The following is a 25,297-nucleotide window of genomic DNA, read 5'->3' as shown; positions in this document are numbered from 1 at the left end:
GAGCTATAGGATTAAAGGGATGCTACAAGACTTTAAGCTTTTTCCTTTCTGGCTCACACATCCTTTCCTCAAAATGTACTTGCCAAACAAGCTCAGTTACTATGTTTTACTGGCTTCACCTAGCATTTAAATTGAACTTCCTCTTGCTATTTTCAAGGAAAATATTACATATGAAAGGACTAATATGTGAGCAACTTCTTAATGACTACTGTGTGATGGCTTTGGTGAAGACTTTGGGAACATTGTTTCTGTTTTAAGTAATGCATCAATCAACAGAACGTAAAACACCCTCCTCAGTGAGTATAACTGAGTCAGAAAACTGTAATTTCCATTTGAAAGCAGTCAGCTAGGATTCTCTCATACAGATACAAGCAGTCAGGCTTTCAAAGACAGACAAGATCACAGGAAATCCAAATCATAATCTGGGCAAATGTTGAACATTTTACCCTGTAATGGTGTTGCTATCAATACAAACAACATAACAGTATTAAGGTTCTTGACGGTACTTAAAGGAACACTAATCTGCACATAGAACCATTTATCAAAATGTTTTTACTACCCTGTTCCAAGCAGTGAAATCACAGCTTTCAAGTGTTCTGAACATATTACACCAGGCATGCCACGTTTTTAGATTGTCTACAGTGAAGCGTCTAATAGCACAACAGCTTGAGCAGCACCGTCCCCATCACCCTCCAGGCCAGCCATCAGGGTTGCTATATATACATCATTCACTTTCATAGACGTTCATGTGACAGGTTGTAATTAAAGGGCAAGTTGGGAAGGAAGGAGGAGTAACATACAGTACCAGAATAACAAAAAAGACTGCTGTGACAAGAATTACCAGAGTACAAATGTTAATATCTGATTCTGAAAGAGTCAGAAGAAAGAGTTACTTTAGCAACTAGAGGAAAAATATCTACCCATTTTTTTAGTACTCATCCATTGCCACAAGGTTATTATTAATTTTTAATTTGTAAACACATGCTATGCAAATCTCTCAGGGACTGCAGTCCATTCTGCCAAATAGTTTCAGTCAAGAGTCAAGACCAATATGAATGCACACCATAGCCAAGGTGATTGGTCTACAGCTTTTTAAACACTTTTCATATGCCACAAAGCAGACCCAGCACACAAGATTATTTTCAGTCACTTACTTCTTAAAGAGTTCCAGATATATGAAATGGCACTTTAATGCCAAGGAAACTATAGCCTCCCATATCAACATGACAGCACCCAGTTAATGGTTACAGTTAGCATAAACTGAATGAAATGCAAAGCACAATTTTGGGCAAACACAAACTATGTGGGGGAAAGGAAAAAGCACAGAACTTGATGCTCAAACAAGATCAAGGAAAAGTTCTTTAGAATCTGGCTGAAAAAGAGCACTTTCCACTCCATCAGTACAAAAATATAGCAGTAACTTAAAAGGACTTACATGCAAAGACTTGAAAATAAGCCTACACAAACGTGAAGCGTCTAATAGCACAACAGCTTGAGCAGCACCGTCCCCATCACCCTCCAGGCCAGCCATCAGGGTTGCTATATATACATCATTCACTTTCATAGACGTTCATGTGACAGGTTGTAATTAAAGGGCAAGTTGGGAAGGAAGGAGGAGTAACATACAGTACCAGAATAACAAAAAAGACTGCTGTGACAAGAATTACCAGAGTACAAATGTTAATATCTGATTCTGAAAGAGTCAGAAGAAAGAGTTACTTTAGCAACTAGAGGAAAAATATCTACCCATTTTTTTAGTACTCATCCATTGCCACAAGGTTATTATTAATTTTTAATTTGTAAACACATGCTATGCAAATCTCTCAGGGACTGCAGTCCATTCTGCCAAATAGTTTCAGTCAAGAGTCAAGACCAATATGAATGCACACCATAGCCAAGGTGATTGGTCTACAGCTTTTTAAACACTTTTCATATGCCACAAAGCAGACCCAGCACACAAGATTATTTTCAGTCACTTACTTCTTAAAGAGTTCCAGATATATGAAATGGCACTTTAATGCCAAGGAAACTATAGCCTCCCATATCAACATGACAGCACCCAGTTAATGGTTACAGTTAGCATAAACTGAATGAAATGCAAAGCACAATTTTGGGCAAACACAAACTATGTGGGGGAAAGGAAAAAGCACAGAACTTGATGCTCAAACAAGATCAAGGAAAAGTTCTTTAGAATCTGGCTGAAAAAGAGCACTTTCCACTCCATCAGTACAAAAATATAGCAGTAACTTAAAAGGACTTACATGCAAAGACTTGAAAATAAGCCTACACAAACAGGTATTTAATAGTTGTTTTTAGAATAAATTTTCCTGAGAATGAAAGTAAGAGTAAATACTTTAATTTCTCCAACTAATACATTTTAAGCACTTGTACTTTTAATTCTCCACTTAGAAATTACATATATTTACAATTTCATATATAAAATTATTATTACTAAAATAATAGGAATTGAAAATTAAATTATTATAATAATATTCTTAATATTAAAATGCCATATATATGAATTCAAGAGCAAGCACTTGAAAACGAAAACTTAATTGAAGAGATTTAGCTTTTGTAACACAGCCAATTTATAATGACCAAAATAAATTCAGTGCACCCAATACAGTTGAATGGAGTGTAAAATTAAAAAACAGAATGGAAACATTATACTTTTGATTCAATAGAAAATAAAAAGCTGTTAGTGAGTGAACAGAAATATGTATTTTAAAAAAGATGCATAGCAGCTGGATTGAATATAAAAAGGAAAGCATGAATGTCTTTCTGAAATATTCTAACCCCCTCCAAGTCCAAAGATTGCCTTAGATGTTGAAAAATATTCAAAGAGATACTTGATAACGAAAATCCTTTCTTTGCAATTTGCAGTACTTTTTAACACTGTGCCAACTGCCAGCTTTATCCCACTTCTTCTTAAACTCCAGGATAAAAGTCTTTGGATCTCCCACACAGTGGACACATTCACTCCTGTAGCAGTCAGTCAATCCTTTTCAAAAGCTGATTCAGTTTGATGAAAAGCAAAACAGCACTGCCCCAGTATCCAGAATGGATACTGGAATTGCCAAATTCACCAATACCATTCTGGCTGGTAACATCCTTAACACAAGTCTCCTGGACCTGTAACACACATTTGTTAGTTCTTTACTAGCTCTGTTTCAGTTATCACTATTTCATATTCTCTGAAATGGAGTATCAGGAAATATAAAATGCTGTTTCAAGAGCTGAGAAACAGACCCAGAAAGTGGTAATTCTATTCTATAATGCAGCAGGCCTGAGTGATATGAACACAATCTAATCCATGCAGGTTCATGCAAGGACAAGGGTGCTCTTTCAGAGGTGCCACCCACAAAGACAGTGTAACCACAGCCAAGACTGACAGGCCTAAAGGAAACTCTGGAGCCTGACAGCACCTCTCCAGGATTCAAGTTCACTGTCTCCCATCTTTCCTGTCCTTACCTATCTCCCAGATGACAGAGAAGAGCTGGAATTCTGCTTGTCAGCATTGCTCAGAAGTCAGACATATTTTGATAGGTAAAGCTGAGGGCTCCACCATTCCTTATCTCAGAAGCATCCAAACCTCTGAGTAGTAAGGCATACACATGGGCCAAACAATGTCTACACTGAACAACCAACTAAAACTTCCAATAAATGTAACCGTTGGTCTCAGTAAAGATTAAAAAAAGGAGAACCTATTTGGAGTTATAGAAATAGCCTGCTTTCCTTGGCACCTACTTCAGAAGAGGAAAAGGAACACACAAATTCTGCTCCTTAGCCTCCATCTTTCCTTTTCCCATTTTACTCTTTCATACCTCACTGGAAAGGAGGAATATTTAGTTAATCTCTGCAGTACCTGAGACATTCAGTGCAAACTAACCAAACCCACTGATAGGAGTAGAATTACAACAAAACAGCACAACTTCTGGCTGGCAGTCCAAGTGTCTTTCCTGGGCTGGGAGAAGAGCAATAAACTGGCAACAGCAGCTGGGCTACTTTCTCTTGATGAAGGAAAACATTCATACATATTATAATAATAAAAAAGACTAAATAAAATAATCCAGACTTTACAGAATAAAATAATGAAGACTTAACCATGTCTTAGGTAGAGTTACAACCAGTAGGATTATTGTTGATTAAGTAAGCCTTTCATCTCTTCAAAACACAAGTTTAATATTTTCTTCAGTAGGCAAAGAGGAGCCTGATGATTCCAGTAGGCTCTGAGTCTGAATGCAGAAGGGAGGGTGATGACTCAACAAAACAAACACGAAAAAGAGGCATTCTGGGAATCATAAGGAGATCCCTTATGATCCATCCTTGCAAACAGAAAATATCTTCAGTTTTTATGCCACTTGTTCAATCACTTTTCTACAGAGAATATTTACAAGAAAATGTAGAATCTGAAAGGTATCTAGTAGAATAACCTCAAGAGGTTTATTGCCTAATTTCTATTTACTTTCACTCCGTAAGTTTCATTAGGTCCTTCTAACTTAATGTATCTGATTTGAGAAGTATGAATGGACCTGCCCTTTGGTATTCTATGTAACACCTAATCTTCAGATCACCCTATAAAGTTTCTTGGATATCCATTTGTGTTTTTTTAAGACAGGTCTATAACAAGAAACTAGCCTCAGTATACATGGTCTTCGTTCTGTGGCAAGGTCTTTTTACAAAGCCTGAGGAAGACAACAGCATCACACAAATTCAGTGATAACTGGGCACTTTAACCTGTGTGTCTCAGTCTTCATATAAAAAGAAATACATTTTTGATAGTGTGCCAAGAGAAAAAAAACTTTACTTGCATATAGAATTTTTTTCCAGGCTAGGAATACATTACACAAAAAGAATCTTGAACTTGACCCTCTTCCTCTTGCCTTGAAAAGGGGCAGAAAAATCTCATGGAAAATTGATACTGCTTGTCTTTGCTTTATGAGTAATTAATATATTTAATCTATTAGCTACTGTGATGAAGTAACAATGACTACTTTGCTTCAGTAACTTGTAGAAATTGTCTCATGATTTTATCTCAGGTAAGCGATTTATTCTGTTCTAATTTCAGTCAACATTGCGGTATCAAAGACAAAAAGTTGGGAAGAAAAACAGATAATGGCTTAGTACCTAATGGGGAAGGGGAATTTAATTCACTTAAAAGATACTGCCACTTAATATATTTAAAAATTAAAAATCAGAATAGAATTTGGTTGATTAACTCCAGCACAATGCCTTTTATGTAGATAGCCCCTGCTGTTTTCAGAGACAAAAGAAGTATCTGATCTGTTAACAAGTGCCCAAAATCCCCTAGAAGAAGAAAGGCTGGCACAAAGTGAGAACCAGCTTAAAGGATAGAATATTCTGTAGAGAAGTGTGAGCCAAGCACCACCACGTGATGCCCAGTACAGGCTCTTCTTTACAATATCTTTATGCTGGTAATGGTGCATGCAGTAAAGGCTCTTGTATGTCAGCCAATCTATTAATTTATATTTCAGGGTGAATAAGTTAAGTGGTTTAACAAGCAGGATTACCATGTTTTAATTCTGTCCTAAGGAAGTGTTAAACCAGAGCCAGAACTATACTGAAGGTCTGTGGCACTGCTGGCTTCCTTTGCTTCCTGCTGGAACAGTGATGTGGTAAAGTTTTCTAGCCTAACAAGTTCAAGACAGCATTTTATTTCCATTTTAAATGTTTCATCATCTGGCACCAAAGCTAATGCAAAAGATAGAAGTGTAAAAAGGGGGAAAAGGCTTTTTTTTTACACATCTGTTCAGTACACTCAACTAGCATTTTAAATTTTTTTTTTAAATGATGCCAAGTAGGCTACTACTAATACAAAACACAATTGAGAGCTTCAACCTTCTAGGTACAAATAGCCCCATAAATAATAAGTGTTTCTTCACACTTAGCCCATCTCTGGTGCTGGTTTTATATGTACTCTGAGGGTGTGATAGAGGGGGCAAGTCCCTACCAGTATATAGGCTCCAGTATTTGATTAATCTGTGGTCAAACTAGTCAATCCAGTATTTTGTTACTATTTAAAATCTACACCCTTTAGTTAGACTTTCAAGAACTCTAAAAGCAAATCAAAAGGCAAAGCAACATTTATCTTTTATGGAAATATTGACAATTCTAGGTAAGCCAGGTAAACACTGCCTCAATTGCAGAAGTCTGGGTTTAAGGAGAAGGCAACACCCTCTCATGTGACTGAAGTAGTTGCCCTAACTAAGCACACTGCAAGTTTTCTTTAGCTGCACTGGCAAAAGCAACAATCAATTTCATATAACGAAATATTTAACAAATCTAAGTTTGCCTAAGTGTCACACTATGTGACAGGAGAAAACTCTGTTCTTATCTGTGGTGTAACCTACATCCCACACTGTAAAGCCTCTGTCCTTGCCTTCCCTCAGACACTTGGTTCAAGTTCTTTCTTCATTCTGTTTTAGACAGACTTAGTGTTCCTTTGTTTCAGATAAAACATTTATGAGCGGTCCTGGAAAACAACTCACTGAAAATTACTTATTGGCATGTGACATATCTCCCATAAATATACTCATTAGTGGAAACCACAGCACTTGCTTTTCCTTGTTCCTATTCCTCAGGAGGTTCGTAAGTGGTTAGGCTCTTGCTGAGAAAGCAGGATGTTTAGTGATTTAAATTGTAATTGTTGAAAGAAGCTGCATAACTCACCATCAAATGCATAAAGCATCATTGAAATAACCTCTATTTGAATTTCAGTATTTTATCCATTTTGCATTTGTTCCTCTGAGGAGAGGATTTATGTAGTCAGCATTTAGGGAGTAACTGTAATTATTTAAGTTCATTAGTTTAATGGTGAAATATTTATCATGGACTTACTCAGATCTCGTGCGCAAACCTAGGTACTCACTGACTGAAAATATTTAAGATAATGCTGTATGGTTTCTTTCATGTTGTCTCTGCTACTATTTAAGAGACATGATACATAACACAAGTTAATTCTATAAATGATGAAGCACGGGTTAATTAAAGGGACTTCTCATGTTACGTATATAAAAGACTCCAACGTGTCAGGCTGAAGCTTCTGCTGTCCATCACATTAAAACCTTTTAATGGTCCTTAACTGCATTACATTGCATGCCCTTTTAGTAAATAGTTTTAAGAAAATGGTCAACTGAAGGCATACCATATCTAAGAGCATGTCATTTACACACAAACACACACACAAAAGACAGCTTCCCTTCACCTGAGGAAATGAGAATGGCAAAAGAAATACATCTACTTGTTATTCTGCTACTGCACAACACCATCAAATATTTAGTTATAAAAAAGTGTGAGCAATTCTAATTGTTCTCCCTGTCTAGTTAAAGGCACTGACAGTAACAGTATCATACAAAAGTTACCAGTAGAAACCATTCTCGTCTTTACTGAGCAAAACTGCATGAGCTAAAGGATTCTAAAAAACTAATCAATAAATTGGTTTTTTATGAGTAGGAATGCAAATTTTATCTTCTTTCCTTTGGACATCGTAACATACGTGTCCACAGTCTGCCTACCTTGTGTGTGCTTCCTAACATCACAGAAAGTAAATGCAAGTCAGGTTTGAAAACAGTATCTTACCAATGTACATTAGAAGTGCTGATGTCACTTTTATAACATCCGAGAAGTAAATATTTTAAACCCAAAAAGGTAACGGTAAATAATTTCATTTCAAAGCATCAGCTTTCTCAGATGTTGATCACTTGAAGAGAGATATGTCTTTGTCCAGAAGCAGAAATGAACAACAAAAAAAATCACCCCAAATCCTGTCATCATACTCAAAGTTACTACTCTGAATTATCCAGACAATAGGATGATTTATTTACTACTGCCTATATTCATGCCATTGATGTATTTGTAAGAATAAACATTTATGTTACAGCAATATACTCACTTCAGCTGTGTTCTTCACTGCATTTCCTACAATCACCACAACTCTTCCTTTAAAGCTCTGGAGCGTGGCAGTCGCTGGACACTGGACGAGATCCCCTTCTGCAGTAAATGCTGATGCAAATGGGACATTGATGCTGCCAGAAATGTGGCCACGGTTAAAGCTTAGGAAGGTCAGTTAAGGACATGTGAAAGGCACAGAAAACTGTGGCACATGTACAGCTGTACGATGAACCTGCTCTTCATCAGGGCTGTTGTGATACAACACTGTTGCTCTTTTGTGCTAGTGTATTTTGATAAACCTCATTTACCGTTCACTCATACGGAGAAAACTTCTGACACTACACAGAAAAAAAAGACAGAATGAAGAGTTGTTTGCTTCATAAAGGACACAGCACTACAGACACTCATTTGTTAAATAAAACACTTGGTGCTAAGGACCAAATATACACAGTATACATATTTTCAGGGATTTTACTTTAAATAATCTCTGGTCTGATAAGCAGCTGGAGCACCTCTTCCAGAGGAGTAATATGCAAAACTAATGAAGTCCTTACAATGAGATCCAAAACTAAATAGGGATTATTGGAAAATCTTCTGAAACCTCCTGCCACCCCCTGAAAGGCCCCTACAATTTTGATTCAAACTGAAATTTTAGTGTACATGCATGCAGATTCCCAGAGAACAAGCACTGGGTATATTATCTGCAGTTCCACTAACAGCGAGTGTGTATTGGCTATTGAAATGCAAAAAGCACACGAGTCCCAAGAGGTCTGAGATATGGTCAGTTCTGCTTCACTTTGAAGGGATAATTCAATCAGGTTTTATGAAAAATACTGAATGTGAAAGTCTCTTCAATAAAAAATAAGTTGGACCACTACTATCTAGCTTTTTATGAATTTGAAAATGTGCCATGACTTCGACCAACTTCTCAATTACTTTCATACTCTACACACATGCCTGGAACCCTCCCCTTCCCCAATAGTACACAGGAACAGCTTTGAAGAGGTGGGAAACAGCTAAGTACTGTGAAAATATACACAAGGTCAAATATCCAGACCAGTCACTATTACTGTACTTGAAGAAAGCTAGTTGAATTAATAATTAAATTCAGAATCCTTTTTAATAAAGGAGCTGCCTTAAATTGAGGTAATTTTTAATTGACCCAGGTTAATACTAGCATTCACTTCTTGTTACTTATGTAACAGCTTCAGCTTTATGATCATAATTATTACAGTGTGGCAAAAATATGGCAATATAAAAGCATTTGAATGAACAGAAGACAATCATGTATTATTCCTTAACACTGTCAGTTGGTTTCTACTTTGAAGGGGAAAATGACAACTTTCCTTCACTAGTCTGTGCCAATCCCCTTTCCCCAATAACCATATCACACTCATTGCTAAAAGTTCTGAAACAATAATAATTTGCACAGATAATTACTTTGGACAGATCTAGCTGCTCATGACTATGCCACTGAGCATGCTGAACTACTCAGAGAAACTTGACATAATCTTTTAAAAGAGAAATAAATTTGATATTAACATTAGTACCAAACTGGATAGATCCAAAATGCATTTGCTGTCATTCACACTCTCCCTAATCTTAAGCGACCATCTTGAGCATTCCAAAAGTAAGACAATTAACAAAGAGGCCAGGATCTTGTGCTTACAGACTGAGAGACCATAAGTATGCAGCTATAATTTTCATAACAGGAATGGAAGGTTGCCAGTATCTCTGCTAACATGTTTAATGAAATGAGCCTTAGACAAATTGCTGGCCAACAGAGACACTGTATCACCTTTTCAATAGAAAGGCTTCTGTTACAAAGCTGCTGATTGGGAAAAAGCATTAGGAGCTCTTGGCCTTGCAACATGAGCTTCATTACAACACAATGCCTTAGCTTTCAAATACATCCTAGTATGAAATATGAAGCATGCTTGATACTTGTTGAAAGTCTTCTCATGCTTTTTTGAAATCACATTGAAAATAACGTGAAAGTGAAGTTTAGCATGACAGGCAGAGGTGGTGATGAAGACCGATAACAAAACATAAGAAATGATCCTATTTTTTAAGAACCTCACAGTGGTCTGTCACATTTTAAAAACACATGCCACAGTAACATAGAGACTGCCTGATCCCGTGGTACGGTTCATTGGAAATTTTCTGACAGTTTCCTTACTGTGAGAATGAATGGGACACTGAACAGAGTATTCCTGTGGTTTACCATTCAGAACTGCTGACAGATTAATAGCTTTCTATATACCATATTTCTTTTACAACTGACACACAAACCAATGCACTCTAGGGATAATTCTAATACCTACCAGGCTGCCTTTTTAAAAATGACATTCCCTACTTCCTAGTACCAGAAAGATTTAAGACCACTCATTCTTTAAATGACAGGGTATTTTAGTTGACCAGAAACTCCGACCAGACCAAAACAACAGCAGCAGTGATTACAGTGCATAGCTCAGGCTATGAAAATTTTCTCTCTCAAGTATGCCTCCTCATTCAAGACATATAAATGGAAAGTCTGATTAGAACTTTCTAGTATGTAAGACAGTCTCATGGAACCACTTACTTCATAGCAGTCAAAAATAATTGAAACTTTGAATCACCTCTGCTAGAGTAGAGTAGGATGAGAAAAACAGCAGAGTAGAACCTATTATCAAGCTATTATGAAAACTATAGAAACATTTAACCAAACAAGTTGCATCTGACCTTGATTATAAAATAAATAAATCCATTACTGTACACAGATAATAGCCTTTCAGTGCAGTAAATGTAGCTGAGGCATTTTATATTATTTGCGCTCTTTCTGCATTCTTTTACATGATTTCTAGGAAATAGGTTAAATAATTAATAACAGAATGATACATGTAGAAATAGAAACACTACTTACCTCAGTAACATCAAAGCTTTCTATGTAGTAATAATAACCTTCTATAGTTTTTAATCCTGGGCACTTCGCTTTTAAACTGGAGACTAAAAGGTATTATCCCTTTGTCCTGATTTGAGCCAGTCAAACTGTGACACCCTTGATGAAGTAACTATTTCTCAGAAAACACCCTGAATTTTCAGTTTCCTGAATAAAGAGGATCACATTTTCAACAATCTAGATCCAGGAGTAAAGAAGCTGCTGGAGTTCAGAACATAAAGAGTCAAACTACTTAGATATATGAATCTCTACTTAATTGTACTCCTCAACTGATGCATGAAACTAATGAATGCAAACAAAAGAAAAATTACCTTTTTTGTGTTCTTTTGACCATTCTGTTTTATCTACATAGCAGATCACATTACAGGTTCAAGTTTGGCATACAGTAAAATCATAATTCCTCAATAATAACAGGTTTAATTTAGAATAGTCCAATTATGTTATTCTGTTTACTATGTAAGATTAATTTCACTTTTATACAGTAAAAATGTTTAGTTTTCTGCTTCACCCTGCTTTGTCATAAATATTGCAAAATATTTAACACAGAAAAATGTTAGTGGCAGTGTTTTTCTGCATATACAGTTGCTTTTAAAGTGGTACTTTACCAAACTAGATTAAAAAAAGGTTGAAACATTTGAATATTTACTACAAATTTTTGCACAAATATTGGCCTTGATCTACTGTTCATTTAGTTGTCTAGACTTTATGCTTTTCTAACATGCATACAGTATGTCAACAGCATTTGTTAAGACTCTAAGATCTTTTCTAACGCTAAAGATGTTGGGAGCCTGTTCAATCTCAGTCACTGAAGATCTTTAAGAACAAGCCAGACATACATAAAAGGAATGATCCTCCTTTCTCAAAGCAAAAGGCTGAGAGAGGATGTTTAGTCTAGAGAAGACTGAGGGGATCTTACTAATGTATATAAATATCTGAAGGATGGGTGTCAAAAAGGAGGAGCCAATTTCTTTTCAGTCATGCCCTCTGATAAGACTAGGGGCAATGGATGAAAGCTAGAGCACAAGAAGTTCCACCTCAACATGAGGAAAAACTTCTTTACTGTGTTACAGAGCACTGCAACAGGCTGCCCAGGGAGATCATGGAGTCTCCTTTGGAGACTTCAAAGACCCATCTGAATATGTTTCTGTGTGACCTGCCCTAAATTCTATGGTGGTCCTGCTCTGTCAGGGGGATTGGACTCAATTTTCAGATGTCCCTTCCAACCCCTATGATTCTGTGAAATGTTTGACTAAAATTAATTATTCTTTTGTTATTTTTCTATTGAGTATTAAGAATGAAGAATGGTAATGTTTTCTAACTGAAAGAGGGAAGATTTAGGTTAGATATCAGGAATAAATTCTTCACCATGAGGCTAATAAGGTGCTGGAATAGGTTGCTTAGGGAGATTGTTGATGACCCTTCCATGGAGGTGTTTTAGGCCAGGTTGGATGGGGCTTTGTGCAGCCTGGTCTAGTGTGAGGTGCCCCTGTTCATGGCAGGCATGTTGGAACATGATGATCTTTAAGGTTCCTTACAACCTTAACCATTCTATCATTCCATTAATTATACCTTGTGAAACAGCAAGCTAAGAGTACATCTGCTGCAAAAACATCTACATCACCTTTGGTATTACGAAAGGAGCAATACTTAAAAAGATTATACCATTCAATAACAGGTATAATCCCAAATGTTCAATATAAGGTTAAGATTTACCTCTAATAAAATATTGTCATTATTCCCACTTACAGATGGATCTTGATGAAGATCTGCATTCCTGGTAAAGAACACTTATAAAGAACTCCCCCTTCCAAAACCCAAATAAACCCAGCCCCAGAACTACACTACTTCAGAAAACTACACTACTTCAGAAAAACGATCTAAAAATATGCCATGTGCAAAGACTATATATTTGAAAAAGAACAAATAAGTAAGGTTGAGACAGGGTAGCAACTCTGACAAAAATACAGATTCAAGACACTTTAAGACTTGTCTGATTATATGCTAACCATATGGCTGCATTACATGACAGTAACAAGAGGGCATTCAACAGGAATTGATATTCCACTGAAGGACTGGCAAAGCATGTGAGCTATCAGTGCTTCTCTGGCTCCTTTATTTCTACTTAATTGCAATATTGGTCATATTAAATGGTAAAGGTCTGCTGACAACAACTGTAACCGAAAAAAGTAGCATTAAACCATTTGTGCTACTAGTACAATGTGTTTTCACTAGAACTACTGCTTAAAACGTGAAGGCAAAAATACATTTGTCCTCTGCCAAATAGGTCTCTCCATAACAAAAAAAATTTCCCTTGGTCCTTCCACTGTACCTCTACCATGTACCTTTCCATTATGTACTGTTTTAACATCTCACTGCCTGCAGACAGTGAGGAAGTAATTGATACAAATATGATTTTGAAGGATACTCTTCACTGTTACGGATGTCCACCACCAGAAGCTTGGGCTTGCTAGGCTTTGTTTTCTTTACAGGTGTTTTGGAATGACTAGGTCCTGTCAACTCACACAGATCAATCAGATCTTCTGCTGAAATTCGTGGTGACACCTCTGCCTTCAGGTCATCCAACTTGATGGCATCCCTAGACTTTTAAAAGAAGAAATTAATATTAGAGGTGATACAATTAGAGAACACACGGTGTTCTTTGAAACTTCTTATTTGGCAATTTCAAAGTGTAACAACACAGACAGAAACATATCTTTTCCTTATAACTCTGATCTAGTCTGAGTTAAACAATCCATACAGAAAAGCTCCAGAGCAGTGCCAAATGCCTATCTGCCAATTATAGCCCTGTTTTCTGTTGAAGTTACTAAAAAATAAAATGGTTTGACAATCTGTGCAAACTATTTTAGTTTGTGATTTGTTAACGAATCATTCACTGTGGCTGAGGGGGTCACAAACTCACAGAACATTTCTCAGCATCAGAAATTAAGTCAATTGGCTAGAAAGCACTCTCTGAAAGGAGAAGCTGAAAGGTCTCATGCTTGAAGTGGGAAAGAAGGGTAGCAATTGGAGATTTGTCACAGAAACTGCAGGGATGCCTCTGTAAGATACTGAGTTATCTTAAAACCAGGTATTACCCCAGCCCAAAGACTAGACACAAATCAGGACACCAGAAATTTAAGAAACAGTCCTGTACTATAACCCAGAAAATACATTCCTCTGTTTTGGAGGATGGAGGAACTGGGGGACAGAACAGATGATGAAACAACACACAGAACACCAAACACCTGGTAGTATTCAAGCAACTAGTTTGACAATGCTTAAATTATTTTTCATAAGAGCCTTCACTGTGAATTATATAAAAAAATATTCCTTAGCACTAGCATTTCTTCACTTTACATTCTTAAAAGCTCATGCATATCTAAATTAAGAAAAAATATCAACCCTCCTTATTTTTGTGAATAACACAGAATGTGGAAATCACAGAATCACAGAATTATCTGGGCTGGAAGGGACCCTAAAGAACACCTAGTCCCAACCCCCCTGCCATGGGCAGGGACACCTCCTGCTCGACCAGGTTGCTCAAAGCCCCATCCAACCTGGCCTTGAACACTTCCACAGTTTCCCTGGGGAAACCTATTCCAGTGTCTCATCACCCTCACAGTACAAAATTTCTTTCTAATACCTAGTGTCTTTCAAATCCTGTATTTTCATTAATTATCAAGACATACAAATCTGTGAACATCAGCAGAAAAAAGAAAATATACGCACTGTAAGACAGCTGTGAAATGTTTGCAGTTATTTCTCTACCTTCCTTCAGTGATTGTTCCACACTGCTGAAACTGTTAAGTGCCAGCACAACTATGCTTCCATCAAAAAGAATTAGCCTGACTTATGCAAAATAAAGCATGAGGAAAAACTCCAGCTTGCTCAAGAGGGTCAAACTCAGATTCTTTACAAGCATTAGGCAAAAAGATCTGCAGCATTCTCTGGGCTTTTCCCTTTAGAACACTGATTTGCAAAATCTATTTGAAGATCTAAATGTTAAAGGACTGCTACAGTCACTTTTTCTATTATCACATACGAACATGAGACTCTTCTATCTCTCAGCTACCCTGGTGAAACTTCCAGAACTGTATCTGCACTAAAAGGTCCTCATATCAATTCAATTAAATGTTGCAAGTGCTTATTTTTAAAAACTTTAATATACTATGTAATTAAAAATACAGTATCATGCACCATGGTGTTAGGGAGTTAATAAATTATGCTTATTTGTAGTCTTCTGCAGCAAGAACTTTTTTCCTGTTAGTACCATTGCCACAATCAGAAAAATCACAGGTAAATTTTAAAGCAGCTTGTTTTCATTATGCTTTAATCCAGCAGATACCAAGGTAACAGGTTGTCTACACATTCAAAAACCCCTCACATTATAAAACTCGATGTACTCCAAGAGTTAGGTACATCAAAGATACATTCATGGAGTTTCGTCATCTTATAACAGAACTGGTTTGTCTTGTGCAACCATTGTGCTTCTCCTGGGCAGGAGGTCAAATAGAAGCAAAAGTTGTTTATAACCAAGTCCACAGCTGTTTCTAGTGAATTATTAGAAAGGAACAAACAGAATAACTAGAATTAATTACAGGAAGCATCTTCTGAAAGATCTTCAGACTGCTTTGATGTCTTATTCTTGGGGAAGATGACCTATATTAATGAAATAGCCAACCATTTCTTAATGGAATATTTGCTTATGCATTTGTTCAAAACGGGACCACAGGCATATAGAGATGGACTACAGAAAATGAAAAAAAAACAAAACAAAAACAAATAGAACATTATAGTGCAATACTTCTGCCATCAAGCCTATACAATGCAGTCAAAATGTAGGTCTAAGAGTATTGGAGTAGCAAATTTTCTGCTTTGAAAAAAATACTCTATTTACATTACCTTGATTTAGTTTGCAGTGATCACACCAATTTAAGACATTAAATGCTTATAGCACATGAAAGAAATTCAAGAGAACGAGTAATACACTGAAAGCCATGGAGGCATTACTAATTATGACTAGCCCAACTGATTGTTGTTAGCTCTAGCTTTTGTTTTGGTTTCTAAACATGCTAGTTTATCGTTTAATCTGAGGAATATTCCAAGTTTGGAGAACATGTCAGAGAGAGCAGAGACACATACATGCCTTCCTGCACTACATCTCAGAAAAAAAGACTTCTTAGACAGTACTTTAGCAGTTAGAAACACCTTTGTTGTAAAACAGGTTATCAAAAAGCACTCCAAATTACAAACAAAATTGGTAATTGTATGTCAGGGAATATACTAGCTCACTAAACTACTTTTTGCCTTTGTATATGATAGTATTCAAAATGAAAGAATCTACAAATTGCTAGACTTAGCACATATTTTTCCTCCCAAGTTCAGAATAATAGAGGTGTTGATGCGTTATAATTAGAAAATTGCTTATTTTCTGGATAATGTATAATTTGTTTCAACAGAATAGCCAATACTCAAGGTAGACCTGATTTCTTAAAACTAACAATGTGATAGAGAACATAGTCACTTCCCAGTTGAGTAGCTTGATTTTCCCAAGAGGGGCCCAAGGAATTGTATCAAAAGGGAGGAGGAAGAAGAACAAAGTAATACTCTTCTGACAAACTTCAGACTTGCCAAATGAATTCAGCAGTTCATGTCTATGGGATTCACAGCAGACACAAGTTTGCAATATCCAAAGAAGGTAGAAAGAATACGGATTAAATAAATACACATTTGGCCAAGACAGCTTAATTTGCCTGATGACTAAAACTGGCAGACATAACTACACTCTCCTTAGGCAAACGGCTTCTCTCAGGAGAGTATTTGTGGAGGAAGACCAAGGAAGGAAGGGAAGCAAATCTGCTGCAAAGGGAGTTTAATCCCTAAAGCAGGGTCACAAAATTACAGGTAACAATAACCAGGTAGCAAAGATAGGCATCATAAATGTGGACTATACACGTGAAGCTGGCTGACATGACCTAATTTAAGTCTTCTGGAGAAACATTTACATTATGATGGACTCTAATTATGCAACCACTTCCTATTTTGATTTATACAATTCTCATCTAATTCAGCAGATGTAATGAACGCCTCAGGAAAGAATAAAAGCTTAAGAGGAAAACATGAAGTCTACAGCAGAAAACAAACCAGTCTAAATTAATCCATATGATACAAAAACTTTTCCTCCTTATCCAAAAGTACAAAGCTACAAAGAAATGCTCCATAGGTAGACCCTATATGTCCTGTGAATAAGTTTTAATAACCAGGACAAGCATTTTTTTTTCCCCTTTAACTGGGTTGAAAATAAGGAGAAACATTCAACTGTGAATTTTTTCTTGGCTTTGACCTCGTATGTCCAGATCTGCCTAAGTGGCACATTTAGTGATACAGTATCTCTATGTGGGCTTTGAACAAAGCTGCAGCCTAGAGCTCCTTGACAGACTTGCAGGGAAATATAACTGCTGAATCAATTTTTTCTTTTAACAACTGTTTTAGCAGACTGATTTATTTCCTCCAGATTGCAAAGTGAAATATGTGCATGCACATATAAGATCATCTTTCCTACTTCCATTAAAAAATTTGACTATATCTGCTGTATCTGGTGACAACTATATTTCATGACAGTTTCTCAGAGGAATTGTCTAATCAGCTGTCAGTCAGCGAAAGTTAAAAATGGTTAGCACCAATCTGTCAATCCTGCTACCCAGTCCTCTTCACATCTCCTCTTCATACCATCATCATGCTACAAATACCTGTATTTTGGCACTGACTTTGGTTCAGACAGTTCTGGAAGCTGTCATGGTCCTTACCACCCAAATCTTGCAGATGGTTCTGAACCTTTAAAATCTTTCTTGCTCCTCTCCACAACAATGTTAGAGCTGCTATCTATCACCTTCTTTGCCTCAGCCTGACCAATTAAGCAGAGATGCATGAGATGCAGGCTGACATTTTAGACTGGAGGCTTAGCGTTTGTCCTGACTGCTGAAAAGATCCCACTGTCCATGTCACTGGCAAAGATATTAAACAGCATCAGTCCCGGTACTGACCCCTGAGGAACAGCATTCCATCTGGACATCGAGCTATCGACGACAACTCTTTCAGTGTGACCATCCAGCCAAATCCTTATCCACCAAGTGGTCCGTCCACCTAATCCGTATCTTTCAAACTGAGATACCAGGATGTCATGCAGGACAATGTCGAACACTTTGCACAAGGCCAGGCAGATGACGTCAGTTGACCTGCCCTTGTCCACTGGTGCTGTGCTCTCATCATAAAAGGCCACTAAGGTTAGCTGCTCTCAGAAAAAAATTATGGCACTGATAGTGTCTTAGTAATTAGTTACAAATAGCCAAGAAAATTTGAACCAGCAGTAGAATTCAACTGAGATTTTGATTACTTAAATTAAGTTGCAGGTAGTCACATCTTCAGACAGCTGCTTACAATATCTTGTTGAATTTCTCATCTGCAATTTTTTGCTCGGTTAAAACAATGATGAGATTGTACAGATAATCCCACAAACAAAAATTTCCTGAGAGGAAAAAGAATATTGAAGCTCATGTCTGAGGTCTGCTTGCCTCCCAGAAGTTTCTCTGACAACACCCTAAATTCTTTATTTTAAAGTACTTATTCTTCTCACCCCACTGATTTTCATTTAGGCTTGGGAATTAATAAGCCATATGCATTTACTGCTCTTAATAAGAAGAAATAGGCACAAAAAAAAAAATATATATTTAAAATATTAGGAATTAAAGCTGCTTAAGCATTCTAAATTAGAAGTCAAGCTTCAGAAAGATTAAAGTACTTCAGAACATAAAGCTAGCACAATCATAGCTCCTATCTATTTTTCCATTAGGCTGTAATCTCACAAGCATTTCATTCTGTCCATTAAATGAAGATAAACTTTTGGGTTTTTTTTTTAGAATATAAGCGAGTATCTTTAGTTCTGTGGAACCTGAACTTAACAGTCTCATCTGATTAACACAGGAGCTACAAAGCAACTTTTTATCAACTGAAAGGATTATGTTATCTGAGTAGAAGCAGAGTTTCCACTCTTTTGTCTTTGAAGTTGGCAAAACTTATTGCAGCAAATTTCATACAGAACGAACTTTAGCTTGAAAGCCAGTGTAACTAAAACCTGGAGTTTAAGTAAAATAATCTGCTCAAAGTATCGAAGTCCTTCATGAAGCAACATGCTTCATTTAAGACATCATTCCATACATTTGGAACACTATGTTTAGTTCCTGAAATCAATATATGCACATATATAACCAGGAGGAAGATGAGAAAAACATTTTAAAAACAGCTTAAGATTTCTGAAGAATTGATCAAATAAAGAGACAAAAGCAGATTCACACAGCAACTACAAACAGATCCAACTCCAAATCAAAGGTTATACTGGTTTCAAGCAATGACATTGCTGTTTGTGCATGTTTTTACTTTAAATAACCATAATGGAAGAAAACTAAGGTATTTTTTACAGTGAATTCTACCTAAATATAATATTCAGTGTTTGTTGCCATTATAGGAGCATTGGGATAAATATTTAGAGCAGTACTATTTTATAGCTATTAAAATACAGCAGTCAAATGAAAACAACTAGTTTAGAGGTTGTAATAAGGTTTAGAGGGTTAGAGGTTTAGAGGGTGTAATAAGCAATAATAGGACACTTCTGGACAGATTTCTAGGCAAAGCCACTGCTATAATGTTTTTATAAAAAATGCAGTTTTTATGACAGGCTGAGTCAATTTTCAGGGAGTATGTGAAAACAAGACCAAATAAGAACACTGGATTTTAACTATGTCATCTAACAGGATTTTATGGCTAAAACTAATCACTACCAGTATTTTTGCACTCAGTATTTTTCATGCAAATGGAAACTTATATCCTTCATAATTAAGTAGATTAAGGCAGTACTTACTCCCCTAGGATCAGTGTATTTTGCATGTTTATTTTTGGTGGTTTTGTTTGTATTTAAACAAAGAGAATGACTCCTATTGCTCCCTTGGCAGCCTAATAAGTGAAAAGTACTTACTTATCTCCTGTACCAGCTGAGAAAGAATGATGCTTAAGTCCACTGTTACTGTCAGCAAGAGATTTGCTTATACAGGCAGGGAAGTATTCTGATCATCGTAAGTGAATACAAAGGAATACATGTCTTGATACACTCCTTAATGCCCCCTCTCATCTCCATTACTAGCAAAGGGTCATAAAAAAAAGCTTAAATATTTTTTTTATGTTCAATCAGGTCTACTTTTAAAGGATGAGCAGCTTAAGTTCCATATTTTAGGAACTGTTTTCTAAAGCTTTCAAACATTTGAAAGCCACTATTTTCTACACAACTTCTTCAACAAACTCATTCTCACACTTCAGATTCACTCCTCCCTTCATGTTCTGCTTCTCACATTTCCAAGAAAAGACATAGGAACCTATCTTCTCTATGCTCCCTATCTCCCTCTAATTCCTATTTCTTAAGTTTGTTCTATTTCATTTTACAAGTACATTTTGCAAGCTGTACTCATCCACTCCTTCCAGCACCCTGACTTCCCCACAAGGCTCCCTTCTCCAAAACCCACATCATAAGGAGTGCAAAACCAGCAACTTTTAGCCAATTGTCATTCATAAACATCCTCTAAATGCCTTCATACACCATTGCAGGCAGTCTACAGTAATGAAATTTAGCTCTGCTTGCCAAAATAGTTCATTATGAAGTAAACCTGTCTTTCTCCCTGGAATAACCTAATTGAGTGAATAAGCTGAGTCACCAGAGCAGAAAGACAAGTTATTCCCTGTGTGCAGCTAGGCACACATGCTGCAAGGTCTCATTAGTTATTGCCTCTGATACGATAAAACAGGTAAACACTTCTCACAACTGCAGGAAATAATTTTAAAATTCAAAGTTGAGCCATAATCCAATCATGCCTGAAAATCTTGACAAGATGCTTTACCATTAAATAAAACCTGAAGTAAAAGCAGCAGTAAGAATGATCTTGCAAGCCTTCTCCACTTTCCATTGATACCTATTTCCTTCCCCCCCTTGACAGATGCTCTCTCCTTGACAAGCAATGGAATTACTTTGCTTTAATAAAAAAAGATATTACAGAATTTTAAGAATACAAATTGCCAGAAATTCCCCCATCTCAAAAAACAAACCAACAGGAATTTAATATCACATCTCAATGCGAACTGCAACTGGAAGAGCAATCTCCTTTTCCTCACAATACAATCACATGTATTACTTAATGTCAGAGACCTTGGATTTAGACAATCCTCTTTTTTCAGGATTCAACTGTAGTTGCTATTTTACCGTGATTCCTGTTTTCTAAACTGGCATGAACAATGGCAGCACAGCTCTGGGACACCTTTAGTTATTTACTACTGTGAAGCCTGTCAAAGAGCAAAACAGTTAAGGCTCCACCTTAACTCATGACTATTAAGAAGAGTGCTGAATTTGAGTAAATGTCACAAAGTTTGAAAATATGGTTAGCCCTGTAAGCTGTATGTGCTTCTCACATAAATCTACTTGGATTTTTGTACTACTCTGCTCATTTTAGAAACCTGGCACCAAGCTTTGGTGAGCTATATATAAATCATTTTTCAACAGAAAAATTTATGCCCATCAACTTAAAATGTGTTAATTTGCAACTGCAGGATGGGCACAGTGACCAACTTTTGCTGCAGGTTCAACTTCGCAGTAAGTATTCACTCTTCCTTCTAATCATGCTGTCATACTTATTGGAAGACCAGATTTTCTACAGGTAACAATGGCAGATGAGAATATATATATAGAAAGCTGTAACAATTTTCCTAGTAGATGAAGATGATATTGACATGATCCCATAAGGCCACCAGACAATTCCTACTAGGCTATCAAGTGCAAGAATGCAGCAATTGCACCAGGCAAGACAGCTGCACTCAGGAAAGTCTTTTTCATTCTCTCACTGCACTTGCTAAAAAAGTTAAGATTATAATAACATTACATCCTGACCCACACAGCACTTAACCTGGCCTGAGCTGCATTAAAAAGGGGATGTGATGGAATCCTGAATTTCAGGTTAGCCTAAGGCAGGCTCCTTTAGGGACCTATATAGAGAAACAGAGTAGGGTAAGACAGAGGACTGGGGAGTAGAGAAAAAACACAACACCTTAGCCTTTTAATAGATGTAAGTATCTCCAACATAATAATGTCCTCTTCCCATGTCAAGAAAATTAATCTTAATTACATTTTCTCAATAGCACTGTTACATAGCATTGTGCTTTAAGATACAACTTTCACAGCAGCAGTATATGGTATACTCGGGAGTACTAGTACATGCTGAAATTAAAGTTGCTGTGTGTGGCAGAAGGTAGCTATGCCTGTGGACCTGAGCATATTTGTGTGTGAGAGAAACTACTAAGATCCTTGGGATTGCTTCTTCAAAATCTGACTTAAAAAATTTCTCTCAAGCTCCACTGCCTTCTGATGCTATAAGCACACACATAAAAAAGTAATACCAAATGGACCATTTCTCTCTGCTGTATCTAATTGTGCTTATCAAAAGATGAATACAGCACTAAGCTTTTTAGATCTGTGCTGGTCCTAAAGCATATTTTTAGCATACTCAGTGGGTTATTCCATGTTACTTCTCCCCTCACATAAATTAACAGACACATTGCACTGCTTCATTTTCCTTTTTATAAATGCATTGGATGTGTATATAGACAATAAAAAAAGGAAAGTATTTGAAAAATATGTTTACTGCTACTAGTCTTCAGTGGGACTGAGCAAATTCCTTCTTGCTAGAATTTTAGTTATAAGGCTTTGTTCCCGCTGTAGTTAAGAAACACTTGCAGAAAACCAAGTTTTCAAAAATGGAACCACACCAGCTCACGTATCACAGTAACACTTCGCAGAGCTCAGCTTCAGATTGCCAGCTACAGCTGAGTTTTGAGTGTGGCTCAGCAGATGTTAACACTGGTCAGAGAGACTTCAGAAACTTTTTTCTCCATTTTTCACTTCAGTATTCCAATAGTTTTCTCTGTCAAGTACTAGCCTCAGACTACATTACCAGTGCTACCATATGCATTTCAGGCAACATCTTCTCACAAGATACTCTCCACAGGGGCTAAGATTGGGCATAGAAGGGAAGAACAGCTGGCTCAAATCCAAACTATTTGACAGCTGTAGCAAACTTGTTCTGTTGTGTTTACTACTTTATTATGGGCCTGATCATTTCTTATCCTGTAAACAGCTCGTCTGCCAATAACTTCCACATCTTAAAGGGTGGTGACAATAGCTGCCATATTCCTTCTTCTGCAATACAGTGGCTACCGCTTATGGTTTTTTTAAAAGTAGATTTATTTTCCTCAGTAACATGGAAAAACTGTGGGGAAAAAAAAAAAGAAAATGAAACTCAATATATACTTGATCAAAGGCTATCAGAGAATCTGATTTTAAAAGACTTTCTAAAAAAGAAAGAAAAAAAAGAACAATCCTAAAAGATGCAGAGAGACAGAAGTCAGTAGATTATTTTTTTTTTAAAATTAATTTTACTGGTTTCATTAACCCCTCTCTTCTAGCACTTATGTTAATCAGTCACTGAATCCTAATTGTATGAGGTCAGAAAGGTCAAATACACCCAGCTTTTAACTTCAAAGTGGGTATAATCACAAAGGCTTGTGAGGAAGGACTAGATGGACAATCAGTGAATCCTGAACTTGAGCCTAAGGCTGCAGCAGAGAGTGCCCTGGCTGCTCCAACTGCCCCATTTACATTCACAGCAGACAAACACATCCCAGGAGACTCGGAAACCAAGTCTCTACAAAATATGTTTAGAAACCTTACATATGATCTAAATGAGTGTCTAACAAACTGTTAAAGTTTCATATAAATAATATTTAATTCTTATAAACATTCTCCTTTAATTCTGCCTCAACAAAGAAAAAACAAAGCACATTTGTTCCAATGAGTTTACATTCAAGTAATTGCTATTTCTATTACAACTTAAAAAGCAACCACAACATCCATTAGAGACTCTTAAATTAACCTTTAATATCAGTTATTTCCTAAGCCATATATTAATTGTTTAATCCACTCTGGCAATTGATTAAATGCCTTATCTTCTATTAGAAAAAAATCCTAAAACAGGAAAATATATTCATATTTAAACAAAAGAAATGTAATAAAGAGAGTGCTATAAAAAGCTTACTCTAGCTAATTTAATGCACAGAACCAAAGTACTGGAAGCAGAGGTTTCCTTACATTCCCCACTTTTTGGTTGCTGGCTGCCTGGCTTATGAACATGAAAAAAGATTTGAAAAGCTAACAAACACACAAAGTTCTGAGGCTTTCAACAATTCCTAAAAATATTTGCCAGAATGTGATGAGTTTACAAGGTACATAATTTAACAGTGAATTGTTTATTCACTCACAGGAGAATGACATAAATCAACTCATCTCAAAAATGACAAATAAACCCAACTTCTCACTCAAACTCACTCAGAAAAACAGAAGCAAAGGCACATGCACAATAAATTACAAACATTATCTCAGATCTTTGATCAGTTAATGCTTTGCATAACATGAACTAAAGACAAATTTGAGGAACAGCTTTCTGCTGAGTAATAAAACAATACAAGAAGAAAGCAAAAAACCCAACTTCTCTTAAAAAAAAAAAAGAAGACAAACCTGAAATGGGTCAAGGCAGTCAGAAGACCTTTGAGTCAGAACATATATAACAACTGTTATGTACAGCACAGACACTGCAGCATTGCACTTGGACATGTCCTAGCTTGCACACTGAAACAGAAATGTTGGAATACACTCATCATGCTGCTTTTAGAAGAACTGGCTAACTTTACACAACAGTTATTCAAGGCCTTAATATAAACCTAGCCAATACATTTTGTTGACAAATATATGCTAGGTTGTATATCCAGATATAACCAAGAAGCTAGAAGCAACTGAATGCTAGTGGATTTCTTGCAAGTAAGCCTGAATTCCCATCTCTAAGAACTCTGTCACGTAAGTTATTCTTGATTATCTGCAAAGTTACCATTAGGAAACTTTGCTCACACTATTTTTTTCATGTTTACTGTTTCATCAAGCTATTCAGTCACTTTCTTGCCTAGGTATTTCTCTTGCTTCGGTATTTCTCTTGCTTCATCAAAATGAAAAGCTGAACTGGAATGATGGCATTTAAATCAGTGCAAGGATTAATAACCACCTGCTAGACCTTTCATTCCCCAACATTCATCAGGAACTTCTACCCTTAAAACGAAGATGGGTGGTAGAAGGCCAAGATTAAGGCATATTTGTATCAGCCTTGGGATTTCTGCAAGTTCACCTGCTACATTTGAGGAGACATCCAAGTATACAGGTAGCTGGAGTGAGTGTATGTCAACCATCATAAGGGAGATACAGGCATAGCAGAAAATTGTAACATGACAAGTGTATTTGTCTCTGTGACTCCCAGA

General features: G+C 36.6%; 1 protein-coding gene across 3 annotated transcripts in view; it reads right to left on the bottom strand.

Annotated features, from left to right (window-relative positions):
• Positions 1-25,297, bottom strand: part of TBCK (TBC1 domain containing kinase) — a 98,350-nt gene that overhangs the window by 3,291 nt on the left and 69,762 nt on the right. For all 3 annotated transcript variants that reach the window (XM_010004097.1, XM_010004098.1, XM_010004099.1), the window contains 2 exons: positions 13,275-13,450; positions 7,913-8,072 (listed from right to left, as the gene is read on the bottom strand). In XM_010004097.1, coding sequence (XP_010002399.1) covers positions 7,913-8,072; positions 13,275-13,450 — 336 coding nt within the window. The remainder of the gene's footprint in view (positions 1-7,912; positions 8,073-13,274; positions 13,451-25,297) is intronic.

This window comes from Chaetura pelagica, unplaced genomic scaffold, assembly GCF_000747805.2.
Source record: "Chaetura pelagica isolate M959 unplaced genomic scaffold, ChaPel_1.0 scaffold88, whole genome shotgun sequence".
NCBI classification, from domain to species: domain Eukaryota; kingdom Metazoa; phylum Chordata; class Aves; order Apodiformes; family Apodidae; genus Chaetura; species Chaetura pelagica.
Note: the sequence above shows the minus strand (reverse complement) of the source record. Positions and strands in the feature narration are given on the sequence as shown.